Source organism: Hemitrygon akajei, chromosome 18 (genome assembly GCF_048418815.1).
Source record: "Hemitrygon akajei chromosome 18, sHemAka1.3, whole genome shotgun sequence".
Taxonomy (NCBI): domain Eukaryota; kingdom Metazoa; phylum Chordata; class Chondrichthyes; order Myliobatiformes; family Dasyatidae; genus Hemitrygon; species Hemitrygon akajei.
In genome coordinates, this window is record NC_133141.1 from 26,435,764 (window position 1) to 26,456,609 (window position 20,846).

A 20,846-nucleotide genomic window follows, 5' to 3' on the forward strand; every position below is an offset into this window, starting at 1 on the left:
GGGTGCATCATGGCCCGGTATAAAAATTCAAATACACAGGACCACAAGAGATGACAGAGTGGTGGGATGCAGCTCATTCCATCACAGGTATAGCTCTCCCCACCAACAAGGTCATCTACAAGAGACAGTATCTCAGGAAGGCAGCATCCATCATCAGGGACCCTCACCATCAGGGCCATGCCCTCTTCTCAATGCTGCCATCTGGCAGGAAGTACAGGAGCCTGAAGACCCACAAGGTTCAACACCAGCTTCTTCCCCACTGCCGTTAAGTTCTTGAGCCGACCTGAAAAGCCCAAACACTATCCTGGACTATATTCCCCTCAGATGTTACTGGTGTTGTTTTGTCATTTAAATTGTGTTATTTTAAGCTTATGTAATCTATGTTTGTAGTGTACTGTGTTGCTGCTGCATTTCCTAGCATTTATAAACATGGGTATGTATGCCCATGACATTAAACAGACTCATAACGCAAAATGACCATCCTCCAGACTCCTTCCTAAGCCTACAAGGTGGAATAAAGAGCCTTGCTGAGGGTTGTTAAACTGGAAAATGAGGAAAGCAGCTGAAAGCCAAAGGTACCTCGAAGCCTTGTAAGCGACCGACGTTCATCATATCATTGCAGCGCCTGGGTACAAAACACATCACCTCCACAGCTTTCTGCAGGGGAAAACATCACAAGGTTAAGACACGTGCAGGAGGCTCACCTTGCCTACCCAGGTTTGAGAGTGGAGAGAGGGAAGGTGAGAGGACTCTGTAAAGGAACTCCAGAGTGGGGCACTAAAATGTCTCCCACAAGAATCCTGGACTAACTCATTGCCCCGACTGATGAAGGTTAATGTACCAAAAGCCTTCTTCACCACTCTGTCTACCTATGACTACTTTCAAGGAACGTGTACACCTAGGATCACTCTGTTCTACAACACCCCTGGGGCTCTGTTGTTCTCTGTGAAAATCCTACCTTGGCTTATCTTCCCAAAATGACACAAAAGTTGGTGGTGTTGTGGATAGTGTAGAAGGTTGTCATAGGCTACCACAGGACATTGACAGGATGCAGAGCTGGGCTGAGAAGTGGCAGATGGAGTTCAATCTGGAAAAGTGTGAAGTGATTCACTTTGGAAGGTCCAACTTGAAGACAGAATACAGGTTATTCATAGATTCCTGAAGTTACCACACAAGTTGATAGGGTTGTTAAGAAGGTGGCCTTCATTAGTTGGGGAATTAAGTTCAAGAGCCGCGAGATAATGTTGCAGCTCTATAAAACTCTTATTAGACCACACTTGGAGTATTGTGTTCAGATCTAGTCAACTCATTATTGGAAGAATGTGGAAGCTTTAGAAAAGGTACAGAGGAGATTTACCAGGATGCTGCCTGGATATTGAGAGCATGTTTTATGAGGATAGATTGTGTGAGCTAGGGCTTTTCTCTCTGGAGTTAAGGATGATGAGAGGTGACTTGATGGAGGTGTACAAGAAGACAGAGTGGATAGCCAGAGACTCTTTCCCAGAAAATGGTTCTGGTGCAAAAACCTCTTACCCCAAACTGTTTCCATCATAACCAATCCCCAACTCGGGACAAGAAGTGCATGGCAACCAAGACCTCAGATATTTCATATTATGGAGGCAAAAGTGTTAAAGAGGCTCTTAGACAGATGAATATGCAGGGGAAGCAGGAACATAGATCATGTACATACAGAAGGACTTAGTTTAATTTAGCATCGTGTCTGGTACAGACATTGTAGGCTGAATGGCCTATTAATCTGCTGTACAGTTCTGTGTTTTAAATTTCCCTACCTCTGACACTGGCTTATCCATAAGACCATAGGACATTAGAGCAGAATTAGGATATTCAACCCATTGAGTCTACTCCACCATTCCATCATGGCTGATATATTATACCTCTCAACCCCATTCTCTTGCTTTTCCCCATAACCTTAACTCCCTTACTAATCAAGGACCTATCAGCTTCAGCTTTAAGTATACTCAATGACATGGCCTCCACAGCCATCTGTGGCAATTAATTTCACAGATTCATTGCCCTCTGGCAAATAAATTCCTCCTCATCTCTATTCTAAATGAATGTCCCTCTATTCTGAGGCTGTGCCCTCTGGTCCTAGACTCCTCCACCAGAGGAAACAGCCCCACCAGATCCACTCTATCTAGGCCATTCAATATTCGATAGGTTTCAATGAGATTCCAACCCCCTCCTCATTCTTCTAAACTCCAGCGAATACAGGCCCAGAGCTCCTCATGCATTAATCCTTTTATTCCTGGAATCATTCTTGTGAACCTCCTCTGGACCCTCTCCAATGCCAGCACATCTTTTCTTAGATAAGGGGCCAAAAAACTGTTCACAATACTCCAAGTACGGTCTGACGAATGCCTTATAAAGCCTCAGTGTTACATCCTTGTTCTATTTATATACTGTACTAGTCCTCCTGAAATGAATGCTAACATTGCATTTGGCTTCCTCATCACCATCTCAACCTACAAGTTAACCTTTAGGGAATCCTGCACAAGGACTCCCAAGTCCCTTTGCACCTCTGGTTTTTGAATTTTCTCCCCTTTTAGAAAATAGTCTACACTTTCCTTCCTCCTACCGAAGTGCATGACCATACACTTCCCTTCCATCTGCTACTTCTTTGCTCATTCTCCTAATCTGTCTGGCTCCTTCTGGAGACTCCCCACTTCCTCAGCATTACCTGCCCCTCCATCTCTCTCTTTATTATCTGCAAACTTGGCCACAAAACAATCAATTCCGTCATTAAAATTACTGACAAATAACATAAAAAGAATCGGTCCCAACACTAACCCTTGCAGCACACCACTAGTCATTGGCAGCCAACTAGAAAAGACTCCCTTTATTCCCACTCTTTGCCTCCTGCCAATCAGCCACTGTTCTATCCATGCTCGTATCTTTCCTGTAATACCACTGACTCTTAATTTGTTAAGCAGCCTCATATATGGCACCTTGTCAAAGGCCTTCTGTAAAACCAAGTACACAACATCCACTGATTCTCCTTTATCTATCCTGCTTGTTATTTCTTTAAAGAATTCCAATAGATTTGTCAGGCAAGATTTTCCCTTAAGGAAACCGTGCTGACTACAGCTTTTTTTTATCATGTGCCTCCAAGTACCCAGAAACTGCATTCTTTGAACTTCTTTGTGAACCATCTAAGAGAGAATTACTAATGGCTAATCATACTAATAATCATACCAATAGAGGGATAGAACTGATGAGATATCCCTGAGACAACATAGTATAGAATTCCCTGAAGGCATGACAGTAAATATTGCAGTAACAGAGACAGGGGTATGGAAAAAGCCACAACTGGAAAAGGTCAGAGTGCTTGGTGGGATGGAGCAAGTCACAATAAAAGGGAGGAAGTTCATTAGCATCATCTCAAGGGAAACTAGGGATGGACAATAAATTCTGGTAATGCCCACAGAAACTGAAGAAATTAAATAAGCTATCAAGTGATTTGAAAACATAGTGATCATTTTGAAATCAAAAGTGCCGGAGTGCTGCAGTACAAGTTTGGATCGGCAATTTTAAGAAAGGTACAAAACAGCATAGAAAGAGACCCTTTGGCCCACCAAATCAGTCAACAGAAGGGGAATGGGGAGAAGAGGAGAGCTATGGTGATAGGGGATTTGTTAGTTAGGGGAACGGAAAGGAGGTTCTGTGGGCGAGAATGAGATTCCCCGATGGTATGTTGCCTCCCGGGTGCCAATGTCCGGGACATCTCAGATCGAATCCTCAGCATTTTCAAGTGGGAGGGTGATCAGCCAGAAGTCATGTCCCATGTAGGTATGACTGACATGGGTAGGACAAATGACAAGGTTCTTTATAGGGAGTTCAGGGAATTAGGTGCTAAGTTAATGGGCAGGACCTCCAGGGTTGTGATCTCAGAATTGCTACCCATGCCACACGCTAGTGAAGCCAGAACTAGGAAGATCATACAGTTTAACATGTGGCTAAGGAGCTGGTGTAGGAGGGAGGGAATAAAATTTTTGGATCTTTGGGCTCTCTTCCAGGGAAGGTGAGACCTGTACAGAGGAGACGGTTTGCACCTGAACTGGAGGGGGACTAAAACCCTAGTGGGAAGGTTTGTTGATGCTGCGCGGTTGGGGTTTAAACTAGTGTTGCAGGAACCAGAGTGCCAGAACAGTTAGTGGAGAGGTTGTGGAGACAGACGTTGGTAAGACCTCAGACAAAGTTAGGGATCAAAGGGTTGAGCATGAAGTGACTAGTGTCTTGAGCTGTGTAATTTCAATGCAAGAAGCATTTTAGGAAAGGCGTATGAGCTCAGGGCATGGATCAACACCTGGAATTATGACATTGTAGCCATTAGTAAGACTTGGTTGCAGGAAGGACAGGACTGGCAGCTCAATGTTCTGGGTTTCCATTGTTTTAGATGTGACAGAGTGGGAGGGATTAAATGAGGAGGGGTAGTGTTGCTAGTCAGGGAAAATGCCATGACAGTGCTCTGTCAGGACAGACTGGAGAACTCATCTCGTGAGGCGTTATAGATGGAACTGAGAAGTAAGAAAGGTATGACCATGTTAATTGGGCTATATTACAGACCGCCCAACAGTCCGAGGGATTTAGAGGAACAAATTTGTAGAGAGATCACAGACTGTTGCAAGAACCATAAGGTTGTTATAGGAGGTGATTTTAACTTTCCACATTTTGACTGGGAATCCCGTACTGTAAAAGGACTGAATGGGATAGAATTTGTCAAATGTGTTCAGGAAAGATTCCTTCATCAGTACTTAGGCATCCCAACAAGAGAGTGTGTGATATTGGATCTGCTATTAGAGAATGTGACATTCTACACATATATTAAGAGCAAAAGGATTGCAATGGACAAAATTGGTTCTCTGGAAGGTCAGAATGGTAATCCATGTATGGAGATCTTAAAAGATTTTTTTTGCTTCTGTAATTTCTCAGGAGACAGACACAGGGTCTATAGAAGTGAGGCAAAGCGGCATCAACTGTTGTTTCACCTTATAAAAAGGGTCCAAACATAATAAGGAAATTATAGGCCAGTGAGTCTGATATCATTTGTAAAGTTATTGGAAGGTATTCTAAGGGACCAAATACATAAGTCTTTGGATAGACATGGAGTGATTAAGGATAGTTAGCATGGTTTTGTGCATGGTAAGTTTTTCGAGAAAGTTACTAGGAAAGTGGATGAGGGCAAGGCAGTGGATGTTGTCTACATGTACTTTAGCAAGGCATTTGACAAGGTCCTACATGGGAGGTTGGTCAGAAAGGTTCAGTTGCTCGGCTTTCAAGATAAGGCAGTAAACTGGATTAGACATTGGCTTTGTGGGAGAAGCCAGAGAGTGGTAGTAGATAGTTGCCTCTCTGACTGGAGGCCTGTGACTAGTGGTGTGCCACAGGGATTGGTGCTGGGTCTGTTGTTGTTTGTCATCTATATATATGATGGTTAACTGGATCAGCAGGTTTGCAGATGACACCAAGATTGGGGGCGTAGTGACAGCAAGGAAGGCTAACATGGCTTGCAGTGGGATCTGCATCAGATTGAAAATGGGCTGAAAAATGGCAGATGGAACTTAATGCAGACAAGTGCAAGGTCTTGCACTTCAATAGGACCAACCAGTGTAGGTCTCATACAGTGAATGATAGGGCACTGAGGAGTGTGGTAGAACAAAGGGATCTGGGAAAACAGCTCCATAATGCATTGAAAGTAGCATCACAGGTAGATAGGGTCGTAAAGAAAGCTTTTGGCACATTGGCCTTCATAAATCAATGCATTGAATACAGAAGACGGGCTGTTACGTTGAAGTTGTATAAGACAGTGGTTAGGCCTAATTTGGAGTATTGTGTGCAGTTTTGGTCACCTACCTACAGGAAAGATGTAAATAAGGTTGAAAGAGTAAAGAGAAAATTTACAAGGATGTTGTCGGGTCTGGAGGACCTGAGTTATAAGGAAAGATTGATAAGGTTAGGACTTAATCCTTGGAACATAGAAGATTGAGAGGAGATTTGATAGAGGTATACAACATTATGAGGGGTACAGATAGGGTAAACATGAGCAGGCTTTTCCCACTGGGGTTAGTCGGGACGACAACCAGAGATCAAGGGTTAAAGGTGAAAGGTGAAAAGTTTAAGGGGAACATGAGGGGAAACTTCTTCACTCAGAGGGTCATGAGCGTGTGGATTGAGCTGCCAGCACAAGTGGTGCATGCGAGCTCCATTTCAACGTTTAAGAGAAGTTTGGATAGATAAATGGATGGGAGGGGTATGGAGGGCTGTGGTCCCGGTGCAGGTCGTTGGGAGTAGGCGGTCTAAATGGTTCAGCACGGACCAGTTGGACCAAGGGGCCTGTTTCTGTGCTGTACTCTATCTCTTCTCCACTCTCCCATTAGGCAGAAGTCTGAAAATACATACCAACGGGCTCAAGGACAGCTTCTATCCTGCTGTTATAAGGTTAACGCACAGACTCTTGTACAATAAAGGTGAACTCTTGATCCCAATCTATCTCGTCCTGGCCCTTGTGCCTCCATGTCACTTTCTCGGCAAAGCTATGTTCTGTATTTTGTTATTGTTTTTCTTTCCCTATTCTGTTCTTGTTTTTCCTTTCGTATTACCTTGATGTTGTCAGGCCTCCATAGGCATACACCTCCCAGTCTTCACCCAGCTTGTTTCCAGCTCATCTCCTGCAGCCTATTTAAACCCAGCTCTCATCCACAGCTCTTGCTCACCCATCAAACCAACCAGTTGTTTCTAGTCTTCAGTTACCGTGTTGCCTTGTTGTAATAAGTATCTGTTCTCTCTTGTTTTGTGGCCCCTTGTGGCTTGTTATTTTGCAGTTATTATCAAAGTTATCACTCACTGCCAAATCACCTCCGCGGCTCAAGCCTCCTCTACGTTTGACAGATGTACTGATATATGGAATGATCTGTCTGGGTGGCCTTTCCCTGTATCTCAGTACATGTGACAATAATAAACCAATTACCACTCCTGCATTTACACCAATCCCATTTTATTCTCCCCACATTCCCACCAACTCCCCCCAGATTCAAACCCTCAGCCTCACACTGAGGATAATTTACAGCGGCCAATTAATCCATCAAACTGCGTGTCATTGCGATGTGGGGGGGGGGGGAGATCCCACGTGGTCATGGAGAGAACGTGCAAACTCCACACAGAGGTCGGGACTGAACCTGGGTCTCTGGAGCTGTGAATGGCAGCTCTACCCGCTGTGCCACTGTGCTGTCTGCAGTGAGCGGTAGTTACTGTACCTCTAACTGAGTGGTGTCCAGCTCAGCCTTCTTTGAATACTTCAGGAGATCCTGGAGAAAAGGGGGAAAGAAAAGGAACAGGTGACTTAAGGGCTGCAAATTTGTCAGCCATATCAGTATAATCAAACAATAAATTATTATTTTCCCACGGCAACCAATTGAGTACTCAGAAGTGGTCTCCAAAGGGCAGCAGAACCAGTAATGCCTTGTTTTTGGGTAGGCTGAAGGAGGAGGAGATCTGTTGTATCATGCAAAATCCCTCCCCAGTGCCTGGAGTGCTAACTGGAGCTACATGGGGTTAAGTTTATTGGAAGGGCAATTAAATAGACCTTGCAATAAGCTGCCTGGCCTTGCCGATTGCACTGAGTGTGTTGGGGTTGGATAAACTACAAGGAGTGGGAAGGGCAGGAGTTTCGCCCGTGTCTCGTCCCAACAGCTGCGTCCCTGTGGTGGCTTTGGCAATCCAGGAGGGAAACAGGCTCAGTGGAGAAATAACTGATCAACAGGAAGTTGGCCGGGGTGTGGGGGAAGAGCAGGGCAACGGGACAAATTGGTTGGCACTTTCACTTAAAAGGTGCAGACACTGTAAGCAAAATAGCTTCCACCCTTGTTGTATGATTCAATGCTTGACCCTTCTAGAAATGTACAGATGTTGCATGGTGTTTTAAAACAGGCTCTTCAAGGTGCTTATCCAAACTAATTTTATTTCCACAAATTCTCCCTAAACCTTTCCTATCCATCTACCTGTCCGGATCTTTTTTAAACACTGTAATTGCACACACCTTTACCATTTTTCATCCATATATTCACCACCTTCTGTGTGAAAAAGCCGTCCCTCAGGTCCCTTTTAAATCTTTTCCCTCTCACTTTAAATCTATCTCCTCTAGTTTTAGACTTCCCTGCCCTGGGGAAAAAGATTGTGATTATCTATACCCAGTGTAAGTACTTATGCATAGCCAATCATGCTGCAACTCTTCTGGGTCATAAGCATAGATTATGTTGATGGCGTGAGAAGGAGAAGGGAATTTAACCAATATGGTTTAGGTGGACCTAATGTCCTGTGTTTGTGCTGTAATATGATGGGATAAGAATTTAAAGGGGCCACGGCAAGCTCACATTCATTTTACTGTATCTGGTGCTCCCGGTGCGGCCTCCTCTATATCACTGAGATCCAACGTAAGATTTGGGGACCGTTTTGTCGAACATCTTTGCTGCATCTGCTACAAAAGGCAGGTTTCCTTGGTGGTCACCCATTTTATCTCTAAGGCACCGCAGACTGATTGGATGTACATAAAGTGACGCTAGGTGAAGTGGAAGTAGTGGAGGGGTGGGTTAATGGGTGGAGGTGCTGATCAGCCTGATGGCTTAACTGTTTGTGAGCCTGGTGGTCCTGGTGCGGACGTCTCAGAGCCAGTTCCCTGATGGGAGTGGAGCAAACAGTCCAGAGGCAGGGTGAGGGAGTCCATTATGATATTGCTGACCTTTCTGGCGGGTAGTCTGGTGCCAGTGATGCGTTGGGCAGTTTTAACTACCCGTTGCAGAGCCTTCCTGCCCGCCACGGTGCAGTTTCCTCACCATATAGTAATACAGCAAATTGTGAGCCTGGTGTGAATCTTTCATTCCCGGGAAATCCAGGACATCCCTGGAGCTGGGGGAGGCATGTGTACTGGAGCTGGCAATCGATCCAACACATAACATGGAGCATAACTCATAACTGGCTGCAAGGCGTCAGCAGGGTCAGAATTAGATTTATTATCACTCACTTTGACGTCATGAAGTCTGTTGTTTTGCGGCATCTGTACAGTGCAAGTTCATGAAATTACTGTAAATTACAAAAATAAATATTGCAAAGGGAAAAGGTAGTGTTCACGGATTCGTAGACTGTTCAGAGATCTGTTGGCAGATGGGAAGAAACTGTTTCTGAATCACTGCGTGTGTGGGTCTGCCCTTAAAGGGCCAGAAGATTTGCAGGGTGGCCGGAACTGTTTAGTACAGAAGCCACAAGCGTCGCGTGCCCGGCAGTGCGTGAAGAGTCGCTGCTTTCAGCTTGTTAAAGTGCCTCGCTAACAGGTCAGCCATAGCACCACTGTTGTGCGTCCAGTTGAGCACAGACAGGCTCCTGAGTACCACAGAGCAAAATTGCGCATCGCAGAGTGCGCGTTCAGACATGCAAGAGATTAGAAGCAGCTCAGATGCAGCTACCTGGGAAGGATGTTCCAATCCTCCATGTTAGAAGGAAGGAGGAAAATTGTTCATTGGGTCGGGTACAGAGCAGCTTCCGGGAACTGGCAAAGGAGCAGGAAGGAATTGTTTGGCCAGATCAAGGCTTACATACAACTACAAACCACACACTCCTTCCATTCCATACCCACACTGACCCTTTCTCTGTTGCTATGTTGACAGGGGTTGCTGCCTCACTACGTCGGCCGGTGCAAATAAACAGATTGGCTAAGGAATGGTAAACAAATTTTAATGCTTAATCAAGAACAAGCATCCCCTTCGATAATGTTGGTTATTTATCAGTAGGCCCAGGCATAAACAGACTGGTCCCCACCTTCAGAAGAAGCTGGTACTTCATGATTCTTTGAACGGGTTTGATAAGTAAGTCATTCAACTGAAGCCTGTGGCCTAGCTGCTGCTTCAACTCCTGAAAAACAAGCACAAAGCATTACTATAGAAGGGGAGGTCAGCCTTATGCTTCCTGAATGTTGCTTTCTTCCCCCAAATTCACCACATTCACTGCACTCTATGCAACTGTTTGTTATCTTTTAAGCATATTTAGCACTCTGTAATCAAGGAATATTCTGTATCAATTAGTGCCACGTTAAAAGCTCTACCCTCACTAAGCACATAAGTTGCACAAAATGCTTGCAGTCAGCAAAGCTGGAATTCTGGATTCAAAGCCACATCTCCAGAGATAACATGGAATAAGCTCCCTATTCTTCCCCAGTTAAGCTCAGGCATACTAGCATAGAACTTAGTCCAAGTGCTGTGTGTGCAAAACCAGAGCGAAATGAAAGGGCACTCACTTCGAAGTAGGTGTCGATGTACTCGGAGACGATATGCTCTGATTTAGGTTTATTCTGGCAATAAACCACGTACATGTGCAACCGTCTTTCCTGGAAAATAATAGACGTTCATTCTGCTTAAGTTTCAACTCCAGACAAGAACACTCGACACAGGCCCCTTTGCACGTGCACGTTGTTTTCTTTCCTGGCCCTCGCACAAGGTGAGCTGGCTAAAGGATCCAAAACTGACTTGGTGGCTTGGTAATAGGAGGCAGAGGGTCATAATAATGGTGGAGTTTCTGATTGGACGTCAGTGACAGTGGAGTTACTGCAGGGATCAGTGCTGAGACACTTGGAACTTGTGAGATACACTCAATGGGAAATACCCTCCAGTATCAAAAACAAGTCGGTACAGGTTTAAGGTGAAAGGAAGGAGTTTTAAAAGGGATTTGAGGGGAATTTTTTTTTGATCTTTGGAATGTACTGTTAGAGGTGGAATCAGGTACAATCACTATGTTTGAGAGACATTTTGACAGGCTCATAAGTAGGCAAGACAGAGAAGGATATGGATCTATTGTAAGCAAATGGGATTGGTGTAGGGGGTGAAAAGGTCAGCATGAATGTGGTGGACTGAAGGGCCTTTTTTGTGCTGTAAAGCTCAGTGACTCTAAGACACTTTGCAGTTCATCTGAACAGCACACAAAGGAGTTACATACAAATGGTGAAACGTGTTCCTTAATTTGTGCACAGCATAATTGCAAAGTTGAAGTCTGCTTGATGCTTGTTGCACAGGGACAGGGTGTGGTGGGGTAGGTGGCTGCACAGCCCCTCCTGCATTTGCCCCGTCATTCACCATCACAGCAGGTGTATGGTGTATAGCTGTTAAAGTGTAAGCCATCCCATGCGTTCTCACAGGGAGCCCAGAGGCTGAAGCTCACAGGCATTTACCAGCTCTTTACACTGAGTCACCGCTGGGATCCTGCAACGGGTTAGAAATGGCACAAGGACCCAGGGCATGTTCATTTCTATGGGAATAGTAGGGCTTTGGCACTGATGTGAAGGGAATATTTTAAAAAAAGTCATGTTTAATTTGTTCAAAGAAGTTTAAGATGTCCAAAATTAGAATTTTAGTTTTGTTTCTCACTTTAAACTTTTAAAGAATTATTTTTAATTACTTCAATCTTAAAAATGTTAACAGTGCCTAATTATTGGCTATTTAAGCTTATTTATGAGAATGTTGCTTGGACACGAGGTACAATCCTCCTTGGAAAGAGAATGGGGGGTGACTTTATACAGGTGTATAAAATTATGAGGGGCATATTTAGGGTGAATGCAGTTCGACTTTTTCCCATGGAAAAGGAACCAAAAAACTAGAGGGCTGAAGTTTAAGGCCAGGGTTCCCTGAGAGGCAACTTTTTCACCTAGAGGGTGGTGAGTATATGAAATAAGCTGCCAGAGGGAGTGGCTGAGACAGATACTGCAGAGAGTTGTGGACACAGCTCAGCACATCATGGAAACCAGCCTCCCCTCCCCTCCATGGACACTGTCTACACTTCTCTCTGTCTCAGTAGAGCAGTTAGCAGAGTTAAAGAACCCCCCCCCCCCCCGCCCCAGAAATTCTCTCTTCTCCCCTCTCCCCACAGGCAGAAGTTACAAAAGCCTGAAAGCATGTACCACCAGGCTCAAGGACATCTTCTGTCTTGCTGTTACCAGTCTTGAGTGGACCTCCTGCACGATAAGATGGACCTTTGGCCTCACAATCTACCTCATTGTGATCTTGTACTTTATCATTTACCCGCACTGCACATTTTTGGTAGCTTTTACACTTTATTCTGCACTGTTATACTAGCTCAGTGCATCGTTTGATTTCTATGAACGGTATACAAGTCAAGCTTTTCACTGTATCTTGGCACATGTGAAAATACTAAGCCAATACCAATACCAATACCAATACCATAATGACATTTAAAACACAATTAGTTAAGTACATGGATAGGAACGGTTTAGAGGGATATGGGCCAAATGCAGGCAAATGGGGACTAGCTTACTTGGGCCCTTTGGTCAGCATGGACCAGTTGGGCCAAAGGGCCTGTTTCTATGCCGCATTACCCTATGACTGTGTGACTATTAATAATGATTTGAAGTTTAGACAGCCAGTGAAGCTGTGGTAGGGCTTTGCCAGCTGTAAAGACTGTCTAGGGTGCTTAGAGGTGGTCTTTCCTCAGTGCTCCTGCCATTGATCAGTTCACCTTATGTTAGAAAGAAAGGCCCTCAGCATAGGGCAGGGACATTTGGGGATGGCTAAAAATATTTTAATTTACAAACTTCAGCCTAATCTGACTGAACAGCTCTCTCCCCCCCCCCCCCCACCATGTACAAAGTAATTTTAACATGTTGGATTTCTATTTGCAGTCAAAGTACATCTGATCCAAATGGCACATAATTGTTAGAGCAAACACGAGGAAATCTGCAGATGCTGGAAATTCAAACAACAGCACACACAAAATGCTGGTGGAACACAGCAGGCCAGGCAGCATCTATAAGGAGAAGCACTGTCGACGTTTCAGGCCGAGACCCTTTGTCAGGACTCAAGGGTCTCAAAAGTCCTGACGAAGGGTCTCGGCCCGAAACGTCGACAGTGCTTCTCCCTATAGATGCTGCCTGGCCTGCTGTGTTCCACCAGCATTTTGTGTGTGTTGGCACATAATTGTTTCTCTGTAGGGGACCACAATAGTGAAACCAGCACAGAGCAAGATCCCACAAACATCGAAGGTGTTTCTACTTGGCAATGTGACAGTGTGTATGACTTGGAATATCAAGAGGAACCTTTACTTCACTGAACACTTGAAGCCCCCCAAGAATAAGATAGGGCCTCAGCTGAATAGTGGCCTTCAGGCTCTGCAGAACTCCCTCTGTATTGCACATCAGTTTGGATTTAGTATACTTTAGGGTATGGATAGAGACCCACAACTTATGACATCATAACTCATCAGACATAGGAACAGAATTAGGCCATTTGGCCCATTGAGTCTGCTCTACCATTCCATCATGGCTGATTTATTACCCCTCTCAACCCCATTCTCCTGCCTTCTCCCTGTAACCTTTCACAACCTGATTAATCAAGAACCTATCAACCTCCACTTTAAATATACCCAATGATTTGGCCTCCACAGCCTCCTGTGGGAATGATTTCTACAGATTCACTACCCTCCGGCTGAAGAAATTCCACTTCATCTCTGTTCTAAAGGGATGTCCTACTACTCTGAGGCTGTGTCCTCTGGTCCTAGACTTCCTCACTATAGGAGTCATCCTCTCCTCATCCACTCTATCTAGACCTTTCAAAATATGATAGGTTTCAATGAAAACTCCTCCTTATGCTTCTAAACTTGAGTGAGTACAAGCCCAGAGCCACCAAATGGTCCTCATACATTATTGATTCCAAGGACAAACATGCTGCTAACTAGGTTACAGGTGACACCTCATATGAGCACCAGTCAGCGCAGATTCTAAACCTGTGATCATAGTGTCCCTGTTGAATTATACGTGTTCTGTATCACTCGGACGTCTTATTCAAACTGACCCATCTGCCTTGTTCCAGGTTCACAATGAGTCACTTGGGTGCTTCACAGTGAACTGACCCTTCCCACATACAGACAGCTGAAGGCAAAGATTTACTAATTTTGCTCGTGCAGGCAGAGAGCAGATGTTGCAGCTGGCTCCAGTCTGAGGTGTCCGTTTTGATTTGGATGCCCGACTGGAGCTCACACTCTGTCAGAGGGCCAAGATGAAAGCTGAGAAGTACTACAGCACCGGGCTTGTTTACTGGTCACCAACAAGACACCAAGTGAGTCTGCTGTCATGCTCCAGAAAGAAGCATGAGTTGGTGCCAAAATGCACAGAGACAGCATTGAAAGGCAAGGATCTGTTGCATTAATCAGAGACTTGCGCTACATGCATACTCTAAGTGACCCCAGCACCTCATATGCCAAGCTCGCTCAATATATCTACTAACCAGTCAACTGCTGGACAGCTACCACACCTTATGGGTCCTCAAAGTGCTTTACTTTATGATAAATAAGCGAGGTTTATTCATTAAAAAATTGCACGTTAAAATTTGCGCTCCCCCTCAAGAGTTTGCTCGCATTTCGAGGTTGTCCTTGAAGAGTTGACTTTGTTCTGGAACATTGTCATTCTTTATGGGCGGCACAGTGGCACAGCGCTGTCTCACAGCTCCAGAGACCCAGGTTCGATCCCGACCTCTGGTGCTGTCTGTGTGGAGTTTGCACGTTTCCCCTGTTACTGTGTGGGTTTCCCTGAGTGCTCCGGTCTCCTCCCACATCCCAATGACGTGCAGGTTGTTGGGTTAATTAGCCACTGAAAATTATCCCGAGAGTGTGGGTAAGGGGTATCTGGTGGGGAATAATGGGAACATGGGGAGAATAGATTACAGGGGAATATGCTGGCATTGAATTGAATGACCTCTTTTTGTTTCCTATTAAAAAAAAGAATATGATAAAAGATGGCCAAATTTGAGGATGTGACTAAACACATTGATGAAGGTAGAGCAGTAGATGTAGTGTATATGGATTTCAGCAAGGCATTTGATAAGGCACCCCATGCAAGGATTATTGAGAAAGTAAGGAGGCATGGGGTCCAAGGGGACATGGGCTTGCCCACAGAAGGCAAAGAGTGGTTGTAGACGGGTCATATTCTGCATGGAGGTCAGTGACCAGTGGAGTGCCTCAGGGGTCTGTTCTGGGACTCCTGCTCTTCATGATTTTTATAAATGACCTGGATGAAGAAGTGGAGGGATGGATTAGTAAATTTGCTGATGACACAAAGATTGGGGGTGTTGTGGATAGTGTGGAGGGCTGTAAGAGGTTACAGCGGGACATTGATAGGATGTAAAACTGGGCTGAGAAGTGGCAGATGGAGTTCAACCCAGATAAGTGTGAGGTGGTTTATTCTGGTAGGTCAAATATAATGGCAGAATATAGTATTAATGGTAAGACTCTTGGCAGTGTGGAGGATCAGAGGGGTCTTGGGGTCTGAGTCGATAGGACACTCAAAGCTGCTGTGCAGGTTGACTCTGTGGTTAAGAAGGCATACAGTGTATTGGCCTTCATCAATCATGGGATTGAGTTTAGGAGCCGAGAGGTGATGTTGCAGCTTTATAGGACCCTGGTCAGACCCCACTTGGAGTACTGTACTCAATTCTGATCGCCTCACTACAGGAAGGATGTGGAAACCATAGAAAGGGTACAGAGGAGATTTACAAGGATGTTGCCTGGATTGGAGAGCATGCCTTATGAGAATAGGTTGAGTGAACTCGGCCTTTTCTCCTTGGAGCGACGGAGGATGACAGGCGACCTAATAGAGGTGTATAACATGATGAGAGACATTGATCGTGTGGATAGTCAGAGGCTTTTTCCCAGGGCTGAAATGGCTAACAGGAGAGGACACAGTTTTAAGGTGCTGGGGAGTAGGTACAGAGGAGATGTCGGGTAAGTTTTTTACTCAAGAGTGGTGAGTGTGTGGAATGGGCTGCCGGTGACGGTGGTGGAGGCGGATACGATAGGGTCTTTTAAGAGACTCCTAGATAAGTACATGAAGCCTAGAAAAATAAATGGCTATGGGTAAGCCTAGGTAATTTCTAAGGTAGGGACATGTTCAGCACAGCTCTGTGGGCCGAAGGGCCTGTATTGTGCTGTAGGTTTTCTATGTTTCCACGTTTCTAAAATGTCCAACCAATTTTACTCTAACCTGATATCCACATAAGGAGACTCCATTTAGCAAATGTCACTGGCTTGTTATAATGCCTTGTCTGCATTCCTGTCTCCCTTCCTAAAACAGGACAATTGTTTGACTGACTTGTAATGGTCAATAAAACCATTTATTAAATATAATTGTGATGGTCCTCCCCTAACTAAGACAGGCTGGCTTCAAAAGTGTGCCACTGTCTCCTTCCTTGACCTACAATGAACCAATCAGCAAGGACTGAACATCAGCCACGTGACCTTGCTGACCTAGGAGATATATAAGCATAGAGCTGGTAGTTGGGACTAGGCTGACATTTGGAGATTTGACAACACCAGTGCTTTGGCTGAATGGTCTATACTGGAATTTCTAATGTAATTCCATGCCAATGAATAGGCCTAAACTTTTGAGGAGAGCAGTCTGTCTCTGACCCAGCATTAGCTGCTGGTGTGACCTCCTTTAGGAATCCACCACCTATCTTTTCTCCTCCTTCTACCATCCACCTGAGGGAGCAGTTCAATTCCAGATGCTGTATGTGAGGAGCTCCTACCTATGCCCAAACTGTGAAATGACACCTTCTACCTCAGTAGCATGTTGATAGATACCTCAGCAGTACCCACCCATGTGCGGACAGCCAGGAATCCAGATGTGGAATTCAGGAGTGGAGAACATCAGCCTGACAGCCGTTTCTCATCTCGGGGGATGTGAAAGTTCCTGAGCCACCACTGGGGTCCTTCCAAATGGTGTCCTGGCCAATATTCCTCCCTCAGTCAACACTACCCGAATCTTATGCCACCTACCACTGGTGAGGATGACCTCATCCCTTTCTCAATCTCAGCAGGGGTTGCCAGCTCTGGTGAGGTTTTGTCACATGACCTCTTGGTGACAAACCACTCCTGCTACTGGCGCAATCCACTCCTGCTATTGGTCATCCATCCTGCCAATCTTCCCAGAGGTGATCAGAAAGCGAATAGACTCTTCAATTCTTGATTATTTGTCGATTAACACACCCTTGACTCCCCTGCACCCATCTCTAAATATAAGATTTTAAAGAACACCTCATTTCTGGAGGTTTGACAACTCTATTTCTAGTTCTGGGAGTCTCGGCAGAGTTAGCTAGAGGTAGAGTGGGAAAATAGTTTGAACTTAGTTGCTCCAGTCAATTTCTACAATCTGGGGAAACGATAGATTGAGTGATTGAAGAGGGAATATGCTTACTGGAACAAGCAAGGGATTTATAGCGATTTATAAAGACCGCTCAGGGATGTACCAGGTAGTGAGGCTACCTCACAGCTCCAGGCTCAATCCCAACCTCGGCTGCTGTCCGTGTGGAGTTTGCACGTTCTCCCAGTGACCATATGGGTTTCCCCTGGATGCTCTGTTTTCCTCCCACATCCCAAAGTCATGCAGGGTCAGTGGGCTAATTGGCTGCTGTAAGTTGTCCACAGTGAGTGGGTGTGTGTTGGGATAACCAATGGAAATCAATAGAAAGATTAATATTGAAAGGAAGTAAATTGGACTGTTTGGATGCTCTGAGAGCAGGCATAGACCGAATGGGCAGAACAGCCTCCTTCTATGCGGTAAGGAAATATGAGCAGTGGCGGTGTCGGGACTCAGTGTTGCAGTCTACCATTTCAAGAGAGAGCAGGACACTGGCAGACTAGAGAGGCTGCACATCCCAAATGCACAATCCATTCCCGAAATTCAAACCACACTGTGCTTTCAAAACCTCTAACCCTTTTGCGCAAGTTTGCATCAGAGAGAACAAAAGCAAATGCAGACCAATTCTGAAGTGATAAAGGGCCAGGGGAAACGATTAGATGGTGGAGGGCAGGGGAGGTGGGGAGGGGGTGGAAGTGCGCCTGGGGTCCATTTTACGTCAGTTATTTCGATAAAGTGAGCAGGGTCGCTGACGACTCACATGTTTTATGAAGAGCACTGCCAGTCGCTCTGGTTCTTCTAGGCATTTCTCCAGCTCGCCTAAGAAATAGCTGTGAATGAAAGATAGATAATTTAATAATAATCGGCCCTGCACATCATTGCCCGCCAGGATTCCTGTCAGTACAGCACGATGGAAAACCAAATTCTCATCAAGGGAACTGGGCTTTTACAGGACATGCTTCAAAAGTGCCAAATAAATGAACCAGAACCGCAAATGCTGGAAATGCAAAGTAAGATCAAAAAGTACTGGAAACAGTCAGCAAGTTAGATTGCATCTGCAGAGAGCAAACCAGTTTCAGATTCACATCAGGTCTTTGTTTGGCCTCAGCAACACTTCCCTGCTCTCTCTCCATTCCCCTTGAATCGCTTGTGGTTCAAAGGTTTGTCATTGGCACCTGGGGTATGTTCGATAACTCTGCCTCCACACTCTCTGAGGTGGAGCGTTCCAAAGTTTCAGAATCCTCAGAGAAGAAATTGCTCCTCGTGTTCATCTGAAATGTGAGGTAGATAGTGAAGAGTCTCACCTCACTATCCCCCCTAGTTCTTTCTACATACCCATCCCCCATCAGCACCACCAAGAGGAAACTTCCTCTCAGTACCCAGCCCATCAAAACCCCTCAGAATATTTGTATTTCAATGAAGTCACCTCGCATTCTCTTGAATTCCAATGAGTGTCAGACCTGATCAACCTCGCTTCTGACATCTGCCTCTCCATCCCAGGAGTCACCCAGTGAAACATCGCTGCACAGTCTCCAACGCAAGTACATCTGCCCTTAAACATGGAGACCAGAACTGTACACAGTACTCCAGGTACGGTCTCACTAGTGCCCTGTAATCTTGCATCAAAACCTCACTACTTCTATATACTATGCCAGTTGTAATAAAGGCCAACATCCCATCTGCCTTCCTGAATACTTGTTGTATCCGCATGCTAATTTGTTACGTTTCATGTTCTATGATCTCCAGAGCTCTTTCCGTTCTCCAAATGACCACCAAAGAGAACACCTCTGTTCAGTCCACCAGGGTAATGTTGGACATCCAGTCAGCTGTCAGTTAATTTCCATCCTACTTCCACTCTGATCTCTCTGCCTTCAATCTCCCACACTGTCCCAATATAATCTCAAAGTACAGCAACCCATCTTCCTCTACAGCCCTCAGGAACCCAACCAAATTCAGATAACCATTCTGTCACAGACATTTTCTTTGTTCCCTTCTCAACTTCTGATTAAGGGTGTTTGGCCTGAAATGCCTCCACAGATACTGCCTGACCTGGTGAGTGTTTTCATCAATTTGTAATTTTTATGTTCATTATTTTTACTATTTGTTTAACTTTGAGGGCACCTTACTGTTGTACTACTCACACTGCCAGCAAGCTGAGTTAAGAGCTGAGAGGGGAGGCTATTTTGCCCCTAGAGCTGAATTGCCTCCTCCTCTCAACTGTAACAACAGTGTGAGCCATGAGTTCACTATAAATGTGTCATCTAATACCAGACATCCATCTTATATATTTGGTTAACAACTGATGTTGCCTCAACAGTTGCTTGGAGAAGGGAGTTCCAAACTTGTCTGCATATCTCCAAACAAGTGCTTGTTATCCACTCCTGAACCTTGGTTTCAATGTTTAGACTCTACCGAATTAACATACGGGTCACTCAGATCACAACAGGCCTTGAAAGGGTGGAGGGGCGTAGGTGTTTCTACTTGTGATGGAGCCCAAATGAACAAAATAATCACTGATAAATCCAGTGTGATATACAGGAGAGACATCTTCCCCCTGAGAGGTGCAATGAATGTGGAGCTTGTTCCTCGAGCAAGAGATTGAATAGCAGAAGTAATTTTTGTGGGGAAGTTGGATAAGCCCACAGGGCCAAAAGCATTTGGTGAGATGTAGAGGAGATTGATGTGGAGTATGATCACCAGAAGGGACTAGTTGGGCCAAATGGCCTAAATCTATGCTCCTGGAATATTTATGTAATGTGGCCTTTAAGGCTTTAGGCAGCACAGTGGCAAAGCAGGTAGAGCTAGCACCCGACAGCTCCAGAGACATGGCTTTGATCCTGACCACTGGTGCTGTCTTTGTGGAGTGTGCACGCTCTCCCCGCAGTTTCCCCTAGGTGTTCTGGTTTTTTCCTACATCCCAATAATATGTGTGCAAGGGGTTAATTCGCTCATGCAAATCACCCTGAGTGCAGGTGGGTGACAGCAACACTAGGAGGGAGCTAATGGGCAAGTGAGAGACAATAGGTTACAATGACAAAAGAAGGCAAATATGATGGTTTTGAGAGCTAGTATAGACTTTATGGACCAAATGGTCTCCTTATAGATTGTAATACAATGTGAAACAAAATTATCAACCACTAGAGTATGTTTCCATTGGCCACAGTCACATGCAATTTAACATGCCATTCTAAAAACATGTCAAAAGATGACATGGCCTCACAAAAGAGGACACAGGTCCTAAAAAGCAGGCAATCTTATTGCCATATGGAATGGGAGTCAATGATATGAGTACAAATAATCATACTACTAAGGCAATTGGACCAAACAATGCCCATATCCAAATTTAAATCCCTAAATGGTAAACAAGGCAGGAGCCGTTTGCCTGCCTGAAGATCACATATTGGGAATCCTGAGTGCAGTCAGGAAAAACACAAGGAATAGGGGCTCTAGTTCTCCACATGTCCTTCTAGAGGCAGTAAGGTTTTAGATTGAGAAGACTGGATTTCTCAAGGCTAGGAAAGTGTGAATAGAACATTGACAGTGCGAGGTTTAATTGTGAGATAAATTGGGGTCCAGAAACACTTCCCTCTCCTACCCCTGAAAGATGTCCTTATCTGCTGCCCAACCATTACTGATGTGACTGACAGAG

At 45.0% G+C, this 20,846-nt stretch overlaps 1 protein-coding gene across 2 annotated transcripts in view; it reads right to left on the bottom strand.

Moving 5' to 3' along the window:
• Positions 1-20,846, bottom strand: part of LOC140741216 (rho guanine nucleotide exchange factor 25-like) — a 469,368-nt gene that overhangs the window by 15,492 nt on the left and 433,030 nt on the right. For both annotated transcript variants that reach the window (XM_073071159.1, XM_073071160.1), the window contains 5 exons: positions 17,958-18,027; positions 10,301-10,390; positions 9,826-9,918; positions 7,272-7,322; positions 580-657 (listed from right to left, as the gene is read on the bottom strand). In XM_073071159.1, the coding sequence (XP_072927260.1) occupies positions 580-657; positions 7,272-7,322; positions 9,826-9,918; positions 10,301-10,390; positions 17,958-18,027 (382 nt within the window). The remainder of the gene's footprint in view (positions 1-579; positions 658-7,271; positions 7,323-9,825; positions 9,919-10,300; positions 10,391-17,957; positions 18,028-20,846) is intronic.